Source organism: Numenius arquata, chromosome 7 (assembly GCF_964106895.1).
Source record: "Numenius arquata chromosome 7, bNumArq3.hap1.1, whole genome shotgun sequence".
NCBI classification, from domain to species: Eukaryota; Metazoa; Chordata; class Aves; order Charadriiformes; family Scolopacidae; genus Numenius; species Numenius arquata.
The window spans coordinates 40,736,524-40,756,112 of record NC_133582.1 but is presented as its reverse complement, the minus strand read 5'-3'; the positions used below and the strand labels follow the sequence as shown (position 1 = coordinate 40,756,112).

At 40.3% G+C, this 19,589-nt stretch overlaps 1 protein-coding gene across 6 annotated transcripts in view; it reads left to right on the top strand.

Moving 5' to 3' along the window:
• The window catches only part of TRAK1 (trafficking kinesin protein 1), a 117,741-nt gene that overhangs the window by 62,530 nt on the left and 35,622 nt on the right, over window positions 1–19,589 (top strand). For 5 of the 6 annotated variants that reach the window (XM_074150543.1, XM_074150542.1, XM_074150545.1 and 2 more), the window contains 2 exons: window positions 14,742–14,818; window positions 18,223–18,339. In XM_074150543.1, coding sequence (XP_074006644.1) covers window positions 14,742–14,818; window positions 18,223–18,339 — 194 coding nt within the window. Of the gene's footprint in view, window positions 1–4,987; window positions 4,998–14,741; window positions 14,819–18,222; window positions 18,340–19,589 lie in introns of those variants that run through there. The other variant, XM_074150547.1, reaches the window with a different exon arrangement.

Here is a 19,589-nt window from a genome sequence, read left to right as displayed (position 1 = left end):
TTCTGGTTATCCACGTTTCTTCTCTATGCACCTTAGTTACAGGTAACCTCTCAAATACACATCTGCCAGCTCTATGGATGGCTCCGTGAACCATTTTACTTCAAATATGCTTCCCTTGACACTTTCTCCCTTACAGTAGTATCTTAGAACTATAGAATTACCTAGGTTAGAAGGGACCTTTCAGATCATCTAGTCCAAACATTAACATTTTATCAGTGTTACTGACAAAAACCATCACTGACCCACGTCGCTAAGCACCACATATACCCATCTTTGAAATACCTCCAGGGACGGTGACTCCACCACTTCCCTGGGCAGCCTGTTCCAATACTTGACAACCCTTTCAGTGTAGAAATTTTTCCTAATATCCAATCTAAACCTCTCCTGGTGCAACTTGAGGCCATTTCCTCGTTCTATCACTTCTTACTTGGGAGAAGAGACCAACACGCACCTCCCCACAACCTCCTTTCAGGGAGCTGTAGAGAGTGATTAGGTCTCCCTCAATCTACTTTTCTTCAGGCTAAACAACCCCAGCTCCCTCAGCCTCTCCTCACAAGACTTGTTCTCCAGACCCCTCACCAGCTTCGTTGATCTTCTCTGGACGTGCTCCAGCACCTCAGTGTCTTTTTTGTGGGAAGGGCCCCAAAACTGGACACAGCCCTCGAGGTGGGGCCTCACCAGTGCCCACTACAGGGGGACCATCACCTCCCGGGTCCTACTCACCACGCTGTTCCTGGCACAGGCCAGGATGGTGTTGACCTTCTTGGCCACCTGGGCACACTGCTGGCTCATGTTCAGCCCACAGTCGACCAGCACCCCCAGGTCCTTTTCTGCCAGGCAGCTCCAGCCACTCTGCCCCAAGCCTGTAGCGCTGCAGGGGGTTGGTGTGACCCAAGGGCAGGACCTGGCACTTGGCCTTGTTGAACCTCATCCCATTGGCCTCGGCCCATCCATCCAGCCTGTCCAGATCCCTCTGCAAAGCCTTTCTACCCTCAAGCAGGTCAACATACCCCACCCAGCTTGGTGTTGTCTGCAAACTTAGTGAGGGTGCACTCAATCCCCTCGTCCAGATCATTGATAAAGGTATTAAAGAGAACTGGTCCCAATACTGAGCCCTGGCGGACACCACTTGTGACCAGCTGCCAACTGGATTTAACTCCATTTACCACCACTCTCTGGGCCTGGCCTCCAGCCAGTTTTTTACTCACTGAAGAGTACCCCCATCCAAGCCATGGGCAGCCAGTTCCTCCATCTTGGCTGACTTGATGAGTCTTCATCTCCCTGATAGATTAGCCCCTGTTGTCTCCATCCATGTGGGCAGAGTGACCCTGGTGTTACTCTGGATGTTGAGTGGATGCTGACTGGGGGTACGCCATCTAAATCTATGAGAATCTTAGGAATGCTTGTTCCATGCAATCTCTGAAAGAGCCCTTGCTCTATAGGTATGCAGCTAGAATTCTTATTCAGGTTGTTCTTGCTTTGTTCCTATGTCCTTTATCTCTATATTTGCTAAATGTGATTGAACCTTGCTTGTATTCATGGAATCATTTACATACTTTTCCTAGCTTCTGCTTTTTTTCTTTCTTTTTCTTTATTTCTCCATTGACTCTTTAGTCTTTTTCCAGTCAGACCCAAGCTACATCTACTTATATGTTGTCTTTATGTGGCTTATTTTCCAGTATAAGGTATTTTTCCTCTTTATTCTGCTCAGCTGCTGAATTTCCAGATGAGCATTTTCCCAATCCATCCCATTTCATTCCGTTTCTGCGAAAGTAATGTGGTGTCCTTTTGGTTGAGGTGATAGAAAATAATTTGGGTGGGCTTTTGAAAGAGTGAAAAACATGCTAAATCTGTAACTGTTTGAACAAGATGACCCTGTTTGACTGCACATCTTAATAGAGGGCACATTGACAATTCAATGACCAATTAATCAAAATATTTTTAAATGTGGGTGCTGCTGGTTTAGCTGCCATTTTTAGGACTTGTTAGCTTACAGAGAATATCTTTGTTCTAAATGCAGCATTGTTATTATTAGTTAGTTGTGGTCAAAATGAATGTGGTTAATTGTGCAAAAGTCTAGATGTTTTTATTGATAAATGAAGGTTAAATTGATTTGAATGCACTGGAGTTCCTTGGAAATAGTGAGTCAGGATAAGAGGGTTTATTTGTATTGTGTCCAGCCTCACCCTTCTTCAGACCAGCTCCTGGGTTGTTTCCTGCTTGATTGCAAAGTTGCTGAAGGCAGTCTGTACCTTAGTGTGAGCTTCGTGTGAGGAATGTGCATTGGTGGGCTTTAAGCATTGTAACTCACTTGCCAGGCTTCCTCAAAGGAGTCAAATGTCCTTAGCCGCTAATTCAGAGCGGTGATTGCAGCAAATATGCCAAATTTACTTTGCAGTGGCAACCAATAAAAATAAATGTTCATTCTGGTATGGTTTTTAAGTCCCTGAGTATGCCTTTACAGGAAGTATTAAAAATCTCTTTTGAACCTTTCCTGATTAGAATGTATATTTTCAGAACCATATACAACTTAGCTTTTTTTTTTCCCCATAGCTGCTTATTGTTTGGTATCCGTTGGAAACCCAGCTCTTAATCTTGACCAAGTAAATATTCCTACACTAGTAAAAGGGCTTAATCCAGAATAACACTAAAGAGTGAGCTGATAGTGAGAGGGTGCGTTTACACGTTCCTTCTCCACCCATTATGAATTTGCATCAGCATGTATCATACCCTGGTATCAATATAGGCATTGCAACAATTATCTTATTCACTCAGCTTTTGAATGTCAGAGTCCTTCCGTGCGGCATGAGGTGACATGAGTCACAGTTCAAAAGTGGGCTTGTGAAAAACATTCATTCGCTCTCCTTATATTCTCATGTGTATTGGGCAGCAACATGCATGTTTTCAATGTGTTGCCCGCTGCCACACTGTCCTTTATAAGCTAGCTGGTTAGCTAGAGCTGAACACTTCTCAGCAATATTAAAATCAACAGGGTTGGCAGGGCTGGACTTTCCTGTCCTGAGCTTTAAAAGGTGATTCTTGCATTCTTGTAAAAATGTCTGACTCTTACTGTTTTGGGTACTTTCTGAATTTCCATTCTCTAGCTATTACCAAAATGTGGTAGATTGACACTGGATGCCAAGTAGGTACTTAAGATTCTTATTGTCTGATTGGTTTTTTTATTTTTAGTTTTTAAAGAATTTTCATTCACTGTTACAGGGGAGAAATGAAGGTACAGAAAAGCTCTAAGGAGTCAGAAACTGGAAGTAATCCTCATTACATTATTATTAAAATTCCATCTTTTAATGTCATTATGTGGGGAGAAGAGGACAATCCTATTTTCTCCTCAACTGAGTTCTTGAGGCTATTGTTCCTGCTGAGTATTGCAGTGATTTTTGGCAGCCAAAGGTCAAGTTGTTAAAGTTTGAGTAGTAAAATCTTCCTTTATTCAGAAATGAGCATTCCTTTCCTCAGCAAGCACTTAGGTGTATTTCATAACCTTTGGCAGTTGTTTATGTAAACGTTGTTACATTGTTTGTGTATAAATAGCAAGAGCTTAATACTTAAAACAGAGTAATTCATCGTGATTGTATGAAATTAGTTCTTTCCCATCTCACGCTACTTCATGCTTTCACACTGCTAGAGAAGTGGTAATAGAGGCATTGTTCTTACGTGTCCCCTAACTGTTATGTCCTGCTGGCTTGTCGTGTTTGTCCCTAGCAGCGATGTCCCCTCAGAGGGGACTTGCCATGCCCCCACTTTGCCTGGTGACGCAGGCAGCAAAGGGCACCTCTTTGCCATTGAAAGCAAGGGAGGCAGCCTGGCAAACATTAAATATCTAGAGCTGCAAAAAGCTAAATAAGAAAGTGAACCTGCCCTGTGTGTGCAATCAAGGTTAGCAAACACAGCCTGTTGTAAACTAAGAGGTCTGGGGCCAAGGAGTTTTGTTGTTGAACAGAGAAGAGACATGTACACCCTTGGAAATGCACTGGGGTACCATATGTGGACTTGAGGTACTTCATTTCCCACGGCAGACAGAAGAGTAAAGATGTCTGTAGAAAACATGGCATTTCACAGTAGATGTGATACGTCATTTAAATGCTTTGGACAAGCACAGTCTTTTTTGTGAGAGCAATTTTGAAAAACCCCAGACACCCACTCCCTTCCTCCCAGCCCAGTTCTCCACGCAGTGCTTTCAGCGTGTGGGGGATGCTGCAGTCAGACCATACTATACCATACCACACCATACCATACCATACCATACCTGCAGCTTTCATGATCTCTCTGCCGGGTGGAATTAGCCTGTGCCTGTGTAGAGGCTTTGGCTGTTCACTCCTCCTGTGGAGTCTGTTACGTGCGGCGTTAGGCAACATGAGAGCTGATTTAAGATTTAACTCCGTGAAGGTGCACACCCTTTGCCAGGTGTGACAGTCGCAGCCTGGGTCGAACTTCCGTGTTGCTGAGACACTCGTGGGAAGCTACCACTTCACTTGGAGGAGCAGGAGCAGAGGAGAGAGAACCTTGTTGACGTGAGGAGTGCTGAGGAGGGGGCTTTCAGCCCACTTACTCTGTCTGAAATATGGTGGTGGAGCTGTTGAGCAAAACCTGGCTACCTTCAGAGCTGGTATGAGGAACAACATAAATCTTCTAGTAATTATTAGACAGATGGTCTCTTCCCTCCTCCACCCAATCTGTACAACACAAAGCTGTTGTGCTAAGGACAAATTCTCAGTCGCTCAGGAGCTCCCTGGCTGAGCATGTGAGTGAGGAAAGATGGTATCCTGCCTTGTGGAGACCTTGCTTTGCTCTCCCCAAAAGTATAGCCTCCGAGGGAATGACTTCCCATCTCCTGTGAGACTAAGGCATCGTACCGTGTCTATCTGGGATAGCTTCGGCAATGTCACTAAACGAAGAGGAAAGCTTTGAATATGACTGTGAAAAGGAAAATAAGAGAGAAGGCAGATTTCACAGGCAGAGCCTTGATATCTTGGAAGAAGGTACGATTCACCTTTTGGTTTTAAACTTCTATGGTAGTAGCACATGGCAACACATAAGTGATTTGAGTGATGTGTGTGGATTTAAATTACTAAACTTTACATTTTTTAAAAATGTGTAGCTGGTATATTCAGATGAAATATGAAGAAAATACTCTTATATGAATAGGATGAATCTTAATTTATGTACACTTCTTTAAAGAAGAAATGCATGATCAGCTATACAATACCTTTTTTTTTATAATGAAACAGGATTTGGGAAGTTGTCTTTCTTTGGAAATGTAGTACACTTTTTATATATACAGCTCCTGTGTGTATTATGAGACTGTCCGATAGGTTATCATTCCCCACAAGTACATCTAAAAATGAGCAAAAGAACAAGGCAAAAAATTTGTGCTTATGCATGAACTTGAAAGCACTTAGAAATAATCCAAGTTGTGGGTTTTGTGACTTTAACCTTTCAGCAAAACAAACGGCCAAAATATCTTGTCATACTTCGTGGAAATAACAGACATCTGCAGTGTTGCAGGCAACTGCCCTGATAGGGTGGGAATATGAACCCACTGAAAATCACCCTATGCACCTGCTGGATAGAGAGTGTACTCATTCAAGGGCTGCCTCTAGCCAATCTGGCAATTTTTTTCAGGTCTTCAGGTACCAAAAGATAAATGCACCATTTATCTTATTTCATGTGCTTCAGCAGGGGAGTTGGACTAGATGATCTTTATGGTCCCTTCCAACTCTAAAAATTCAGTGAAAAAAAAATTCAGTGAAAATTCACTCCAAAGTAGTGCTTTTGTGGCAGAAAACTGGTACTTCCAAATACATTATCATAAAGCTGGTGTAAGGATGCTTTGAAAGATTGTTAGCACAGAGAATGTGACCTGCTGTGAACTTACACCCTTATTCACCTCATGGGAAATAGTTCCCGTGTCCAATGCCTCAGTGGATGTAACGTGCTCTTTGAATCCCATTGTACAGGACTTTCCTGTAAAGACTTCGTCAGAATCAAATGTTCCACCTGGATTTCATTCATAGTCAGTCAATGAACTATCCCTCTCTCCTGTTATGGGTCCCTGAAGGAAGCTGAGATAACTTGTGTGTCTGTGCAAAATAGAAAGATGCTGGAGCAGGTACTGGTAAAAGGAAATTTTAAAACTGGGGATTGGGGTGGGCAGGAAACTTAGCAAGAGAGCTCAGCTGAAATTGTCTTATATTTTATTGTGGTGGTGTTTGTTTTGTTTTTTTTTTTAAGTGATTAGATAGTTGCTGAAACATACATCATGCTGTTCTTATTCTTCCTGCTGACTTTACCTTTCATGCAGATCTAAGTACAGTCTGAAGCTGTTCTTGTTGATTTTGAGAGAGGGAAAAAAAAAATGTCCAGTTCCATCTGGGATAAATTTAGCCGTTTTTCTACAGTACCTTCTCAAAAGCTCAGTATGTATTTGAAATGCTTTTTAAAGATGCCTTCTCTCTTCCACCTCTACATTCACGTCACCTACACACTCATTGGCGTGGTGATACAGATGCACAAACATGATATATGGCATTTCCGTTGCGCATGGGCACACTTATAAATGATAGTATTTCTTTTGGGGATGAGTCAATCCATTCTATAAGTAAAGCAGATGGAAATGCTAGTATGTAGCCTTTTCATGCTGAACAAAAGAAACATTTTGGCCATATCTGGCTATAAATTTGGTATCGGAAATGGGAAGTCTTGAGAATATGCTTCACTTTAACCATTTATAGTTGTTGAAAAGAAGGTGGTAAAAATTGTATAACTAAGACTCCTTAACCGTTCGTCCTGTTCCGTGAGCAGAATGTGTACTCGCTGCTTGTCCGTTATTTCCATGGTCGTTTTGATGTAATGAGATTTTTTTTTTTTTTTTTTTTCCCTGTCCTGACATTTAGGTCCTGTGGCTGCCCTCAGTACTGTTTCTAGAGCCTCTGTCACAGAACTAGCATTACCCTTGGCAACGTTACAGAATCAGTTAAGATTCCTGAGTATGGGAAACACCTTCATAAAGATCTAGGCAGAACAGTCTTAGAGTCAGTGCATTGCTTTGGAGTTGTAAATTTGCCTGATAGCAACATACTTACTCATCATTTGATGAGCTGGTCTTTGAGCTGATTGCAGTGAAACTTTGTGCAGGGACATCTGTTGATAGCGGCAACTCAGTTGTTGTTGATTAAAAAAAAAAAAAAAAGCCCTGAGCTATATAAGGACAGCCTTTCTGTTTTCGTGGGTTAGTGATTTATTGGGTCAGGTAATTCTGAATCTGGGCTGTATTTTGATTCTTGCTCTTGCAGGTAGGACAGGAAAAGACTATTATCTGTTTAGGACCTGTGATGGCAGCCATTCATTACTATTTCAGTTTACTAATGAAACAGATTAAAAATTCTCCTTATCTAAAATACTGGGTAAATGCAGGCTAAGAATCTAGCCCAAGTTTAATTAGATCACTGTTAAAATCTCAAGTTCAGGCACTCCAGGGGTCTGACTTACAGAAAATAATAAATACAAAGATACTGACTAGAAGGGAGGCTGTACAAGGGCTTTGGAATCTTTAAACACTAAGGCGAAGAAAAATGGAGACCAGTAGTTCTTGAAAGCTTTGGCACAGCCAATCCCTCCCAGAGTTGGAACAGGAAAAGATCCCATATTTAAGAGAGGGAGATAACTGACAATGTGTGGATTTTAATACAGGCTTGTTAACTTCATTTTAGGATTTTTGAAGGATTTACAGTCCAGATCCTGCTTTAAGCCCTACACCCATTTATTAGTTGCAAGGTCTCCGGTCCAGACATTTCTTGAGAAGAAATGGATGAAGGAGAAAGTCAAGACAGTAATTCAGTGGCTAGTAATTGAAAATCCTGCAATAAAACTTTCAACAGAAGAGCTGTGCTGAGCTGTATAAGTAAATGGCATGTGCACTATGATGATGGAAAGTTCCTGGGCCCAAACATGGAGATGACAATAAGCCTTTGGTTCTCTCCAGGTGTTTTTCTTTATCTCCTTAGTTTTTCTTTGTGGCTGTTTTCCAAGTTACTGCATTTGATCTGTGTTTATGCGAACAGAAGGAATAAGCGTGTGATGTTATTTCTGAAATTTCCTCTAATCTGGTTCTTCATTCACCACAAGAAAATTTGTTGCGGTTTATGCCCTGCGTAGAGAAAGTGCTTTGAAATGGCTACAACCCTGAGTGTTTGGGCATTAAGCTTTGGAGAAAAATCAACAGCGGAGTTTTTTCCAAACTTGACATTAAGTAATAACATAGGGTTTTATGTGAGGCATTAATATTGGGTTTACTAAGCTATTTGAATACTGTGTGAGAGAAATGGCAGTAAACAAACACCCTTCAAACCATAGCTTAAATGGCAAGATAAAATCTCTTCTTCTAGAAGAATCAGTAACTGCACCTTAATATTAAAAGATTAATTTTCAATCTACGCTCTTGAAATCACAGTAAGCTAGGCTGTAGCAGTTAAAAAAAAAAACGGGAAAAAAATATCTATTGTCATTGTCTATTGAACTTATGGTAGTTAATTTTAACCACACTAATATGTGCTTGCTGACTGAGTGCTTCTCGCTCACTACATTATGTTCTTCCAGACGCCTCCATGGAGCTTGCCCACGGTGTGCCCTGACAGCTGTGGAGCAGTTGGCGCGCTGTGACCGCTCTTTGTCCCTCTCGACGGGGTCGCAGCCACCCGCTGAACTCCATCCCTGTTTGCCTTCCGGAGGCACCGATCCGCTCCTGTGCTGGGGGGGGAGCGGGGAAGGGAGGCTGGAGGAACTGCTGGTGTCTTGTGTTAAAAATCAGGCTTATAACAAGTCATGCCTCAGAACCACTTTTTTTTTTTTTTTTTTTTTCTTTTCCAAGCTGCTGTGACAGTACTCTTAAAATTTTTAAGCTCTTTAGATGAGCATGTTCTCTTGGGGCTGCCTCAAATGTGACAACCTGAAGCCTCTGCCCCAGTTTAGCCAGGGCTGCCAAAACCTTCTCTCTTAGCGGAGAAGCTACCGTCGTTACCTTTAAACATGTAAAATTGTTCTCGTCTGGGTCAGTAGCAGAGCTGACGGCACGCTTTAGGTATAATTTTCCTGAGTTCATTTGAAAAGGAATGTAGGTGATATGGCGCGGTGTCAGAATTCCTCATGGGCTTGGCTCAAGCCGACGTAGTGCTTGCAGTAACCAGTGCCAGCGGATAATTATCGGTGGCTAAAAATCACAGCTTCGGTTCTAGAGCAAGTGCTTTGTCCTTGGAGTGCAAAAATAGCCTTTCAGCAATGAAAGCAACGTGAGCTGAGGAGTGCCGCGTCTGCCGGGGGCTCTGACTGCTCCTCTTTGCCAGATGGCATCCGGCCGTGAAGGAGGGCGGCGGCTGGTCGGTTGGTGTTGCCGTGTCTGTTCCCTACATCTCGATACGCGTTTGCATTTAGGATGCAAAGAACTTTGCTATTGTATCATACCTCAGTGTTTGGGGAGAACTCCGAGCGCAGGGGAGGGAGGCAGAAGCCATTCGCGAGGCAGGGCTTCTCGTGACCGATCAGGAATATGGCGGGCCTTGCCATAGTTAAAGGCTTTGTGTAGGGAACTGTTAGGACAAAAAGCAATTAGTTTGCCCCCTGCTACCACCTTGCCATAAGCATCAGTATTAAAATTGCCAGAGATCTGTGCTCCCTGAAGAGTATTCCCTTATCCTGATGTAGTTTCTGAGGAAATAAATTCTGATAGTAGGGAAATCGCCATGCGCTAGGGCCCTCCCTGTTAGACTCTATAATTATATACATATTGGTATTATCTGCCCAAAAGGTGAAACTTTACCTTAACATCTTATTCCCCTTCTATTTCCCAGTAGCTGGAAATAGATGGGAGCTGAGACTTCCTTTTCAGCCGTGGCTGCTCTCTTTTAGTTCTTTAATTTCTCTCAGATTGATAGGCCTCAACAATGAGGAGGGGGTATGCCTTGATCCAGGGGTGCAGGCAGCAGGGACTGAGAACACCCCGACTGCTGCCTCGTGTCATTCTCTTTCTTTATTCTTTCTTTCTTCCATCTGAATCCCCTGTTTGGTGGGTGGTAGCTCCTTGCAGCACCTCCTAATAGTGCTATTTTTGCTCTGCTTTCCTTCCATGGCTGTTTCCTGTTCCTGGAAACATCTTTTTTTTTTTCCTCTAAGCAGTGTGCTAGATGGCTGTGTGAGTTTCAGGGAGCAATCCAGGAAGGGTACATACTTTCCCTCCTCCTCCCTGAGCATCTTCAGCTTGCTTTAGTCAGTGTGGAGCTCAGAGCCTGAAAGAAGCTTCCAGTCAGATGCTGTGTTAAATAGATGATGAGAAATAAATGCAGGCTGCGTCCTTTCAGCTGTACTCACTTTGAGAAACACAGGAACGTGGGTATCCAAAAATTTGCAAGCTTTAAGAGGGTATGAAGATGATGCTAGGTACCTTAAGGCAGAGGAAATACTTGATCTGTGTAGCATTTGTCCATCTGTGTGTTTGGCTTTTAAAAAAGCCAAATACTTTGAACCTCAAGTATGTCCCTGGTATTTAATGCTGTCACAGAAATAATGTGATAGAAGCTTTCTCTGTTTTTTGTTTCCTGTTTTGGGTTTGTGACATTCATTTCAAAGCAGTTACCAAATCACATTTTCTAACTCTGTGTTTCTGGAGTTCTATGGCCCCTCCACTTGCTGTAGACGCTTTTTTCTTTCTCTTTTTTTTTTTTTTTAATTTAGTCTTTATTTATTTATTTGTCTAACAGCCTTGTCCATAACTGAGAGGTGCAAAGTGTATTTGATTTGGTTGTTTGCATCCATCCATCCATTTAGACACGGTGCTTCCTATCACCCTCCAGCAAAAATACTACTGGTTTGCAAGTGAGGAAAAAGAGAGTAAATTGGCACTGTAGGTTTTGTGATACAGTGTTGTCCTTCATTTACTCTTGTTTTATCTTTATGGTAGTGTTACCAAGCTCTCATATTAATCAGAAACTCCAGCAGGCTAGAAACCTAATGTGCAGAATCCATTGGAGCTGTGGAGTTTGGGTTTTTTTTTTTGTCTTGTGTCATTTTCTCCCCCACTTCACTTGAGCTCAAAATTATTATTCAAGCTAGTGTGTCTTTTTCACTTGGTAGGCTTTTTGGACACCAAGGAAATCAAAATCACTGCACTAGCAATTGGCCAAATGTTATTTTGTAATCTGTGGAGGCTTACTAATTGCATACTTAGATGCTGTTCTGAGTTTTTGAAATGCTGCTTCTGAGTTGCTCTTTCCACCTTTTCTTCCCCGCCAGCTTTGGCTTCTGAGGGCTGGAGAGCACCACTTTTTTGCAAGTTTGCCCTCCTTCCGAAAGGAAAACCTTTCTTTTAGTTGGCAGCTCTTTTCTTCTGCTGTGTTACATGTTGAGTGTCGATAAGAGGTGATTGACTGGAGGAGGCATTTTATCATATGCAGTCTATTGAAGTTTGTTTCCACTTGGACGTTGAAGAGGATGCATGAAATAATCATTTCTGTTTGGAAACCCTTCCACCTTGGCAGAATAGTATATTAAGACCTCTGTTTTAAGAGTGACCAACAGAAGTTTGCTGGAAATTTTGAGATATAAAAGCTATTGGTGACCAGGTTACTGCTGCTTTGCTGGTCATGAGTGTGTTGTGATTAAGGCTGTGGTGTTACCCTGCCATGTTAAAGATTAAATGGCAAGTTCTGAAGGAATGCATAAGTGAGCAGCCGCACGAATCAACCTTTATCACTCTTTCTCCCAGCTGAGTGACTTTATTCTGTGTGTGGGAGCACCGTCCTTTTATCAGTTTGGATGTTAGGGAGGTTATACATTTACCTGAATTAGGATGCTGTGAGGTTGCCATAGTCATAATCAGTGGTGATTATTAGTGCTAGATATGGACTTAAAATGAGCTTGGTAATGACGATCTCAAACATTATTTTATAGTAGCAGGGGAATGTTGTAACCAAGGGAACTATTTAGTGTACAGTTGTTTTCGAAAACAAACTGCTGGCACCAAGGTTTCTGATAGATGTTTTATTGCATGAATTATGCACTTACTATGTTTAAAAAAATTGGGTTTATGTTGATGTTAATTTTTTATTTATTTATTGTGAGTAGTCTTCTGGACATGACACCATCCGTCTTTATGTGAAGTTTTTATGGAAATCTTCTATTTAGCACCTTTGTTTACTATAGTTATGTTCTCTGCAAGTTACTTCATTATTTTTTTCCTGTGGAATGCTGATTAGTCTGCTTTTGACTAATATAGCTTGTATTTTACAGATGCAGTAGTATACTTATTCTTTGTTTGCTGTGTAATTTTTGTGAAATTAGTACTTCGAAGCTTAAACTTTTTACTGTTGCCACTTTCAAACTCAACTATTTGGATAGAATCATAGAATCATTCAGGTTGGAAAAGACCCTTGGGATCATTGAGTCCAACCATCTACCCTACTCTACAAAGTTCTTCCCTACACCATATCCCCCAACACCACATCTAAGTGACTCTTAAACTCATCCAAGGATGGTGACTCAACCACCTCCCTGGGCAGCCTGTTTCAATGCCCGACCACTCTTTCTGTGAAGAACTTCTTCCTAATGTTCAGTCTAAACCTACCCTGTTGCAACTTGAAGCCATTCCCTCTTGTTCTATCGCTATTTTCTTGTGAGAAGAGACCAGCACCAACCTCTCTACAGTGTCCTTTCAAGTAGTTATAGAGAGTGAGGAGGTCACCCCTCAGTCTCCTCTTCCTCATACTAAACAGTCCCAGCTCCCTCAATAGCTCTTTGTACGACTTATGCTCCAGGCCCTTCACCAGCTTCATTGCCCTCCTCTGTACCTGCTCCAGCACCTCGATATCTCTCTTGTATTGAGGTGCCCAAAACTGGACACAATACTCGAGGTGTGGCCTCACCAGTGCTGAGTACAGGGGCACAATCACCTCCCTACTTCTGCTGGTCACGCTATTTCTAATACAAGCCAGGATGCCATTGGCTTTCTTGGCCACCTGGGCACACTGCCGGCTCGTATTCAGCCGCTTGTCAATTAGAGCCCCCAAGTCCTTTTCCACCAGGCAGCTTTCCAGCTGCCCTTCCCCAAGCCTGTACCGATGCATGGGGTTGTTGTGGCCCACGTGCAGGACCTGGCACTTGGTCTTGTTGAAGTTCATACCACTAATGTTGGCCCATCGATCCAACCTATCTAGGTCTCTCTGTAGAGCCTCCCTGTCCACGTGCAGATCAACACTCCCGCTTAACTTGGTGTCATCTGCGAACTTACAGATGATGCACTCTATGTCATTATCAAGATCATCAATGAAGATGTTAAACAGAAATGGTCCCAGTACCATTGGATAAGGGTAGTTATATTTTTAATACTTTTGAATGGCATTCTTTGGAGTGCACTGGAACTGCCAATGTCTCTAAATATTGTAAATATTCTTAGGATTTAAAAATATACTAAAAAAATAATACAGTAAAATAAAGAGAAACAAATTGTACTTCTTGCTGTAGTTCAAGCAGCTTTTTGATCTTTAAGTGTGGAACCCTCCAGCATTTCAACAGATACCAAAGTACTGTTGAGCTTGATATATTATTAATGCGCCTTAGTGGTGATCAACTGTATATTTATGTATATGTAGATTGTATATTTATAAATTGTGTAGCATTGTTTGTTTCCTTAGGGTGGCAAGCTGTCTCCTGGCAACCTTACTGTACTCAAAACACCTTTTCTTTGGGTGGTTTTTTTTGTTTTTTTTTTAATTTAAATCTTATTAGGACTTATCTGTCTCTCCCAGCCTTAATGCACGCTAGAGCAACATTAGCCAATTTGTCAGACTGAGCCTTAACTGTTGTTGTCAAGTGTAAATCCCCTGAAGAACAGTTTGTGCTACAGCAGCCTGATAACCAATAGTCCATATGATCGACTCAACTTTATTAACAGTCCCTCTTTCCCAGAATTACAGGGTTTGAGGAATAGGCGTAGCTGAAAATAGAAAGAATATAAGGGTAGAGAAGGAAGTGCTGTTGTTTCCTCAGATTATTGGTGAATTTTTAGAAAACTTGCAGACTTCTAGATAAATCAGTGTAGCTTCTTAAAGGATAACTTATAGTGGTAGACTAAACTTCACATACTTTTCTTCAGTCTAACAAGACTCCTGCTTCCACCTTAATGATTAATCATCTCATCCAGTCTAGGTAAATATTTTTATGAGTGATACTGTGGCCACCATGGTGTGGTCTCAGTATTATGAGATTCATTTATTGTTTTGCATGTATTTTGTATTTACTTTGCTGTCTCATACCATAGAACCAATTCTTATCAACTTAATATGACGTAGTACGTTTACGTTGAACAGTGTTACTAATAGTATTGGTGTTGCTTATTCATGGAGTAATTTTACTACACCTAATGCAATGATTAGGTGACGTGATGGAATACTAATTATGCATCTAAGAACATCTGTTTTCACTTCTTCCTTTATTTTTTTTTTTTATAAACTCAAGATTCTTCAGAGGAGAAAGTTTTAACATTTTAACGGTTTGTTCTGACATTGACAAAAGCAGTTTAACTTGAAGCTTTGATATTTCTTTAACTTTTGATATACTTACCCAAGAGTATACCTAAGTAGTTTTAAGATGAAAACTTATGAAAACTTAAACTCTTTAAAAAATATTTTCCCCTAACAGTATTGCCAATATGGTTAATGTTTTATTTTATTTCCTCACAGTTTTATGTGCTGAAAGAGTGGGCCAGATGACTAAAACATACAATGACATAGATGCTGTTACACGTCTTCTTGAAGAGGCAAGTATTACATCTCTTTAAGAACTCATATACAGTATAAGAAATCAGTACAGATATTACATGGTACCACTACTAAAGACTTGGTAGACTGTCCTCAAATGAGGACAAATAAGTAATCTAAGTGTGCGTACACTTTATCTCATTGGTAAGATAAATATTATTTCTGAGTAAAGGTCATTTGTTTACCTCGGTCATATAGATTCATTACTTGTGCTTATTTTTCAGTTGAGGCCATTTAACTTCATTTGACTTGCTCTTGGCCAAATATTTGCCATAACGAATATGGGGGAAAGAGGGAATCATCTTAAAATGATACATATTTTTACCGTACCTGTAAAGCTGATAGTATCATTACTGATGAATTTATCTTTTAATTTTTTTTTAAAAAAGTAGTTTGCAAATAGTCTTGTATTCATAATTATTATCTTAAATAACATCTTTTGAGAGAAGAGCACAGACACAAAATTAGAAAATATCTAATATTTGGTTTGTCTCCAAGCCTTTTCTTCTTTTTCTTTTGTTTTGTTGGTTTGAGATTATTTTTTTTTTTATACCATTAATATGTTAATTGTTATTACTGTAATCCTTGGCACTCAAGATATAGTAAAAAGCAATTTTCAAGCTACAATACTTACGTTCAATAAATATCATGATAAATTGTTTGAATTAAATTAGCTGCTTTTCTGTAGCAATCTTGAGCAATGGTTTTCCAAATAAAGTTTATGAAGAATTCTTTAGGTGAGAACTGCTACAACTGAATTAGTTCATGACTGAGTGCGATTTAGACCTTCATATTTATTTGCCCGCTTAGCAAGCGAATAGTCAAGAAATTATAGTCAAGTCAAGAAAGTCAAATATAGTCTAACTATAGTTAGAACTATAGTTAGAACTATAGTCAAATAGTCAAGAAATGTCAAAAATGGGGTCTGTCTAACCAAATACATTGGGTGGTCTGTTCTTCCTCTAATTGTGCAAAGAAACAAGCATGGGAATGCTCACACCTCACCTGTTTGTGTCCTGTTCCCCTTGTCTTGTTTGTCTGAGATTTACTTGCATTTGCTTCCATGGCTCCTTCTAGTAATGATGCAGCATTCTGCCAAACTGTTTCTTCCCCTGAGTCCATGTAGCCAAATGTCTGTAAATCCAGAAATCACACTCATGGGAGCAATGCTAGAAGGACTCGCTGAGCCTGAGTTTAAAGCTTCTGGTGTACCTCCCTATCTGGATGATAGCAAAGGAAAAATGGGGAAACATGGAATAGGTGAACCTTTAATAAAACAAATATTTTAACTGGGCTTTTTTGTTTTATTTACCACTCTCTACTTAGGCAGACGTGCACTTACAGCTCCTTTCTCTGTTCTCCAAATGGTGGTTATCACAAAAAGTTATATCTGTTTGCAGAAGTTAAGGTGTAACTCCTGCTACCTTCACACAGACACACACACACGCAAAAAACAACCACAAAAGCTACTCCTTGTCTGTCCTTCTTGTTGGAAAGCTTCAAATGAATGTATTACAGAGTTGGCACCATGAAAAATGTAGCATTTTGGGGCAGATAGTGAGACAGGTAAGAGAAGACCTCAAAACAACATGCACGCAGATATTTTGAAAATCTGTGCCTATTGCCCTGAAACTAAGAAAAGCAAGTGACACCAGGCCTGCCTGGGTATGTGGTAAGAACAGGAGCAGGTTCATCTGTGAACCTGCTTTCTCATCCCTTTCTAATATGTAATGTAAATGTGTCTGGGTTCAGTATTTTCTTGCATATTGCTGTAATAAATCAGTTCCTTACCACTGTGCATAAGAGGCCTCACCCCAAACTGAGGTTTAGAGCTGAATTGCTAGAAATTACGTAGGAAATCTAGGGAGGTTAATTAAAGAGCCTGGAAATACACTTACGTTCCTCTATTTTGAGGTTAGAAACCTTGCTGCTAGGTAGCTCTTCCTCTGTGGAATCAAAGCTGCACCAGTATGGTTTTTTTTCCACTTCGTATTTACGAAGTGAGCCAAATTACTAAACAATAAGTTGGCTCGATACGTAAACCAAACATTTTTTGGATAAGTTTGTGGAACCTATTGTTCTGAAAGATTGTACGTAAGATTATATAAAGATTTTATGACTAGATAATGCCAGTAGCTTTCAATGCAAATATAAGCCTGACCTTCAGAAACGATTTGGAAAATGCTATTTGTAGATATAGCAGTGATCAATAACCTGTCTTTTCATTTACTGATTATTATATAACTTCCTGGTTTTTCCCACTACAAAAGCCTCTCCATTCAAATTCATTGACTTCAAATCTATGTGCTTTTGTAGGCTTTGTCATTAACGTACACATGACACAAGGTAGCTTTTAGTCATACAGTCTGGATGGCTGTCAGGGGTGGTAAATAAGCCCCAAGCAGTATTTTCAGTGACAGGGAGAAAACTCTTCCTCAAATGGTGTTGAACTAAAAGTAGGTGGGGAGTTGACCTTAGCGGCACTTTTCCCCACTGTTGTAAAGTTCTAGTAATAGTAATTGAATAAGAAAATGATAAATAGACATGCTTAATGATTGGTGTGAAGTTTTAGACAGTTAATCATCCTGTCCCAGGCGGATTACAACCCCATGTCTCAGCTTTTGCAGAACGTGAGACGTATAGGGACATGTCATCAACAGGATAAGCTTCTGCTTTTTATTGGTACATGTGGTGAACTGTCTAGATCAGTTATTTCCAATTCAGTGCACGTAGAGAGGGGGGAAGAAGGGAGCAAGCATGGCATGAGAGTAACCACTTAATGTAGATTTGGGCATCTGCAAAAAGGAAAGGGATAGGACTTGTTTTTATACAAAAGCACTAACAGATCTGTGTCCACCAAGAATACAAGAGCTGAACGTTGGAATTGGCTTCTGCTCCTGCACAGTTTACTGTCTTTTATTTCAAGGTGGAGCAAGTGGAAACTGAAGACTGCTTTGAAATGCCTAAGTTCTTTGCTGTTTTTACTGGGCTTCTTTAAAATTCTTTAAAATACAACCTCTAAAGCTCTGTGATTGCATTCTGCAGATGGTATAACAAGGTGATGGAATAGTTTCCCTCAGTAGTTTTTCAAACAAAGCTGTGACAGAGAACCAGATCTGGTTTTACTCATATTGTTTTGCATTAGACTTTGAAGCTGTGCTTTCATGTGTATGGTTAAATAACTCTGTATGGGTTAGTCTTTTCTGAATGTGTGTGTAACATAAGCAGGAGTAGAAAAAGAAAATTAACAAAAAAACCCAAACAAACAAACCCTTACAGAAGGAAAAAGTCTTTTTATTGTTCAAGTACTTGTTCCTTCCCTTTCATGACAATTTTACCCTCCCTCTGATCCTTTGGTGAATAAAAAATTTGAAATTAGCTTTCTTTTCTTAATGCTTCACAGAAAGAACGGGACTTAGAATTAGCTGCTCGGATTGGCCAGTCACTGTTAAAGAAGAACAAATCACTCACAGAAAGAAATGACTTCCTAGAGGAGCAAGTAGAACACATCAGGGAAGAGGTAAGATTTTTACACCCAAGTGCTGTTTCTGCAGTGATGGGGGAATTTTCTTTCTAGCTTCACCTTCTCCATAGTTAATTTTCTTGGGCATCCTGTCCATAGCAGGTCAATCCGTGTTGCTGCAGTTTGGTCAGCCATTTTTATAGCATGTACACTTTCAGAAATGTGACCCAAAAAGTAATTTGGCCTGTTGGCTCAAATCAGGTGATTTGAGGGAAAAAAACAACAGCCTCAAGCCACTGAATTTTGCTCTGCCTCAGGTATCATTTTCCTCTGAAACCAGTTGCTCTTTTGAGTCACTGTACCCACTGGTTTCTTCTACCTGTTTTGTCCTGTTCCCCTGCTTTATGCATAATTCTCCTCTGTTTTATTTATCTCACTCAATCACTCTTTCCCTTCTACTAACTCCCTTTGTGTTGCAGCTCTTTCTTCTTCTTGTTTCTCCCCTGAATCTTTCTCAGTCCTCACTTGTTTCTTTCTTGCCAACTGATGTTTAATTGCTTTTTCCCAAATGCTTTTCTATTCATACCTGAGTTGAATTTTGGCTCTTAGAACATAGCATTTGAATTCTGGGAGTGCTTCCCTTTGCTTCTCAAACTGAATATGATGTAGGTATCACATGTAAGGTAAATCACTTTTTGTATTTATGGACATTTTAGGAGTGCATGCTCACTTAGATTGTGTGCATTCTGCTTTTTTCAAGATGGGCCAACTTTAACATAAATTTATGTTAAGCTTCCATTTTTCAGGTGGGTCAGGATATATTTTAGTGATTGGTCATTTTTATTCAACATGCTCTATATATATGAACTTCTCAATGTTAGGAAGCATTGGGTTATGTTGGGAAGCAAATGGTTACAGGTTGAGACTTGCTACCTTCTCTCTAGATTACTAAGATCTTAAAGCTTCTTGTGATTTTTGCTGTATTTATTTCCAGGGAATTGTAGTAGAATCTGTTGAAGCATGGGTCAGTAGCCTGCTGTGGTACTTATATTTATCAGAGTTTGACTGCAGTAATAATGTTTTAGATGTTTGAACACATTTAGAACATAATATGATGGTCCATGTGTTTTCTGAATTGGTGTACTCTGTAAAACATACCCAAAAACTTACATTCTTTCAAGTGACACCTTGTTTTCCACATAACATTGAATTTTTAATCTAGTATTTATATGGTTGCTATTTCTTACTGTATTCCTCTGAATGGGGAGTTGGATGCCGTAAGTACTGGGAGATTCTTGATCTTGGAT